Source organism: Solanum stenotomum, unplaced genomic scaffold (assembly GCF_019186545.1).
Source record: "Solanum stenotomum isolate F172 unplaced genomic scaffold, ASM1918654v1 scaffold32770, whole genome shotgun sequence".
NCBI classification, from domain to species: Eukaryota; Viridiplantae; Streptophyta; class Magnoliopsida; order Solanales; family Solanaceae; genus Solanum; species Solanum stenotomum.
In genome coordinates this window covers 144341-148212 of record NW_026032122.1, presented here as the reverse complement: position 1 = coordinate 148212, position 3872 = coordinate 144341, and the positions used below count along the sequence as shown (strand labels likewise).

Genomic DNA, 3872 nt, shown 5'->3' with positions numbered 1-3872 from the left:
AGGGGCTGGGGCGTTGCGCCTCTCATCGCACCACAAAATGTTCTCTGAGGTTTGGCCTCTGGCGCGTCGCCCTAGCCAGAGCGCCCCACCCAGCTCTCTAAGGTTTGGGGCCTGGCGCCCCATGCCTCTCAAAGCGCCAGGGACGCCAGTTCTCCCCATTCGTTCCCCACCTTCTCGTACGTGTTCCTAAGTGATGTACCTATGTTTCCTAGTCGATTCTAACATTCTAAAATACATCTAAACATCATGAAATCATCCATAAAAATGAGATCATGAACCTTGAATCCATAATTCAATTCAAGGAAAGTTAAGATCAAAGTCAAGAGAAGTAAGAGTCAAGTCAAGATGAGTTCTTAGAGTTTTCCAAATGTTTTAACTTTGTTTTAAGACTTCAAGTTCAAGTTGAGTAAAGAGTAAAGAGTAAAGTTTGAAGTTCATTTCTTCAAAAGTATAAGGGGACTAAGTATTCCCAAAGAGATTTAAAATGTTTTCACATTTAAATAAGAACGGAAACTGAGATTTCCAAAGAGCCTTCGGGCTAGTTTTCAGAAAAGAGTAATAGCTTTCTAAATGAAGCAAGTAGGGAAACTGAGATTTTCAAGATAGCATTTGAGCTAAGTTTTGAGCACTAATCTCAAATCACAGAAGAAGTATATTTTTAAAACATAAGAGCTAGTATATTTTGGGAGTAGTATTGAGCACCGAATTGGGGGCGGGCATGAGTTCAGATAACTCACGTCTCCATAAAACCATATAGTCATCATAGGTAGAAATGGGTCATACTTTTTAAATGAACCCCTTTCGAAATAGACTAGTGAATCCATTAGGCAGTTCAGGTCCTATACCTTTGGCCAGGTATAGGATGCGCTGGCAGCGTGAGGAAGATCGTTGTATCATCACTATAGCTCTTAAGTGATGGTTGTCGGTTAGAGAAACTCCCACATCAGTTATTGTATTTTTATAAACATCAGTTCATTTGTATTTCTACATACATCTCAGATTTATTGTATCTTTGCATACACACATAGTTTATAGTATGTTTTAGACTACTTTTCTTTATATTGCACTTGCTTTAAATTGCTTTATATTTAAATGAGTCAGTCAGGTTGAGTTGAGTTGAGCCAGGTAAGTTATTCAGTTTCTTTCAGATTCCTTCTAGACTATGTGTGGTTTAGTATTCCAACTCGTATACTCGTACATTCAATATACTAATGCCAGTTGGCCCGCATCTTATTATGATGCAGACGCAGGTAACCAGGATCAGCACCCAGCACCTCGTTAATCCAGTTGAGCAGCTCAGAGTCAGTGATGAGGCTCCTTGTATTTCGGAGGACTTTTTTATTTGCTTTCAGTCTTTCATTTATTAGGATGTTGTGGGGTTTTGTCCCAACATCCATCTCAGTATTTTAGAGGCTTCATAGATAGTCATATAGTTATTAGTTCAGATGTCTTTCTTTATCTTTCAGATGTTGTNTCATATAGTTATTAGTTCAGATGTCTTTCTTTATCTTTCAGATGTTGTTTAAGACTTAAGTGCCATTTTGGCCAACTTATTATTCTTTTAAGTTATTATTTGAGACTGTTTCATTGAGCTAAATCTTCCGCTGAGTTAAGTAAGTCAGGCCAAGAGTTTGCTTGGGGCTAGAAATGGTCTCCGAGTGCCAGTCCCGCCCAGGGTGTAGGCTCGGGGCATGACACTTTTGAAAATTAACAATCTGCGCTACAGGTATCAAGTGATGTCCGAACTAACTTGACTAGGACTATTTCATCGGATACTTATTACCTTCCTAGCTAGCTTCGAATTCATAGAGACTACTAGAATCTGCCATTACAAGTTAAGATGGAAAGAGAACACTAGAGTTAATAGTTACACAACTAATGGTGCAAGGCAAACTTTAGATTTAAACCTATGTTGTGTCCATTTATTGAGATCAACTACTTTTACCTCATCATCATTATTGTTCACACTTTTGAGACTCAGTGTACTCACATATATTCCCTATTGGACAAACGTATTCATTTCAGGGCATTCATGAATCCACACGAAATTCAAGAGCACGCTTGGCGAGAAACAAATCTGCCATCTTTGGCCGCCTTTGAAGCTTTAGCTCTTCCACAATTTGACACACAAAATATTTCAAGTTTGCTGAAGTAGGCAGTTGGAAGTTGAGAACATAGAGCAGTTATTCTATTAGCCCCAACGATGACTAGCTCTTCCATGTCATATGATAAAGCAAACATACAAAATGACAAGAAAATATATCGTTGATCCTTACATATGCAAAAAAAAAACAAAAGATAAAGATTGTTTGAGTTCTACAGAGGCCAATCACGATAGATCAATAAAAACTATCAAACATTTCCAATTACATTCTATCTTCACATATAAAAGTGCCAAATTTCTCAAGAAGTGCATTAATGTATATTAGGAATGTAATCTAGCCAGTTGTAAGATCTAACAACTCTGATTTTCTAGCATAATTTCAGCTCGAAATCATCAAGTTCTAGAAGTTCATTAAACCACTCATCCCACCTGTTTAAGGAATCATCATTTGAACTCGGTGAAGCTACAAAAGGAACTTCAGATGGTTGATGTATGTCTGCTCCTTGAAATAATTCATTGAAATTTGCAGACAAGTCCCCTGAATCCAACACATTGGAATGACGTTCCTCGTTGAAGTTCATTGAAGTAGTTGGCTGAACATTTGAAGCTTGTTGTGTTTGTGATTGATAGTTCTGCATAAGGTCATAAAAATGAAAAAAATTCAACAAAACTTCGAATCATAAATTAGGCTATCTCATCTACTTTTTTCATACTTGGATACCTTTAGATGGCAGGTGAGCTGTTCTGTAGTCAAGTCCGGCACACACATCCTCTCCAGAACATCTTTAGGATGGGCTAAATCAACATGGTAAGACAAATAATGAAAATTGAATAGTAAAATTGTGAACATTCAGAAAATGTCTACCTAAGATTTTCCTTAACAAACATTCTTGTTTTTTCTACTTATCTCTATTCGGATAAAAACCAAGTCTTTAAATACTTACCTTTTTCTCCTAACTCGTGAACAACCTCGTCTAATTTGTTATCAATATCTGGTGTCCATTGCAAGTGTCTTCTTTTCTTCTGTGGTCTTTCTGTAGTTATTTTTGAAAGCAAAGAATGATTTTCCTCTATTTCTAAAGTACCGCTACTTTTAACTTGTGCCTCCTCATTAGTACTTCTCATTCTCTTAGACCTTTTTGCCTCGTCTTTTTCTATTAAAGAACCTACTGCTTGATATTGATAAGTCTCAGAGCAATTCGCTATGCCTTTTCCCTTTCTGTCTTGCACTTTCTTAGGACAAGATGTATTGTCCATAACATAAACTTGATTAGCCTTGTAGTGTTGTGATATTTCATTTGCCTTGTTATTGTAGTTCTTCACATGCTTCCATACATCCTTGAGTTTCATTGATGAAATGGACGATTTCCGAAAAATTAAGCATGCCCCTTGTGTTGTTGCTTCTTTTACCATTTCTATCGTCACCTCTGGAGACATCACTAAACCAAAAATGAAAAATGAGAACAAAACATTAAATGAGGTATCTAGAATTATCGAGAGAAGTTAGGGGTGTGTTTGGTACGAAGGAAAATGTTTTCCTGGAAAACAAGTAGATTTTGACTTATTTTTTCATGTTTGGTTGGTGAGTAGAAAATATTTTTCGGAAAAGATTTTAGTGTTTTATTTATGAATGAAAAATGTTTTTGAGAAATATCTTTTATTTTTACTGAGTAGAAAATAATTTTTAAAATTGAGAATATTTTTTAAAAATAAATTTAAATTTTTTTGGGGGGTGGGGGGGCTGGTAGGCGGATGGGTGGGGGGGTCG

The 3872-nt window shown here is 36.6% G+C and overlaps 1 protein-coding gene across 1 annotated transcript; it reads right to left on the bottom strand.

Annotated features, from left to right (window-relative positions):
- Positions 1–3013: 3013 nt before the first annotated feature.
- On the bottom strand, positions 3014–3517 carry LOC125852184 (uncharacterized). The gene has a single exon (XM_049531908.1). It carries the CDS (start codon positions 3515–3517, stop codon positions 3014–3016), a length of 504 nt encoding a protein of 167 aa, XP_049387865.1.
- Positions 3518–3872: the final 355 nt, after the last annotated feature.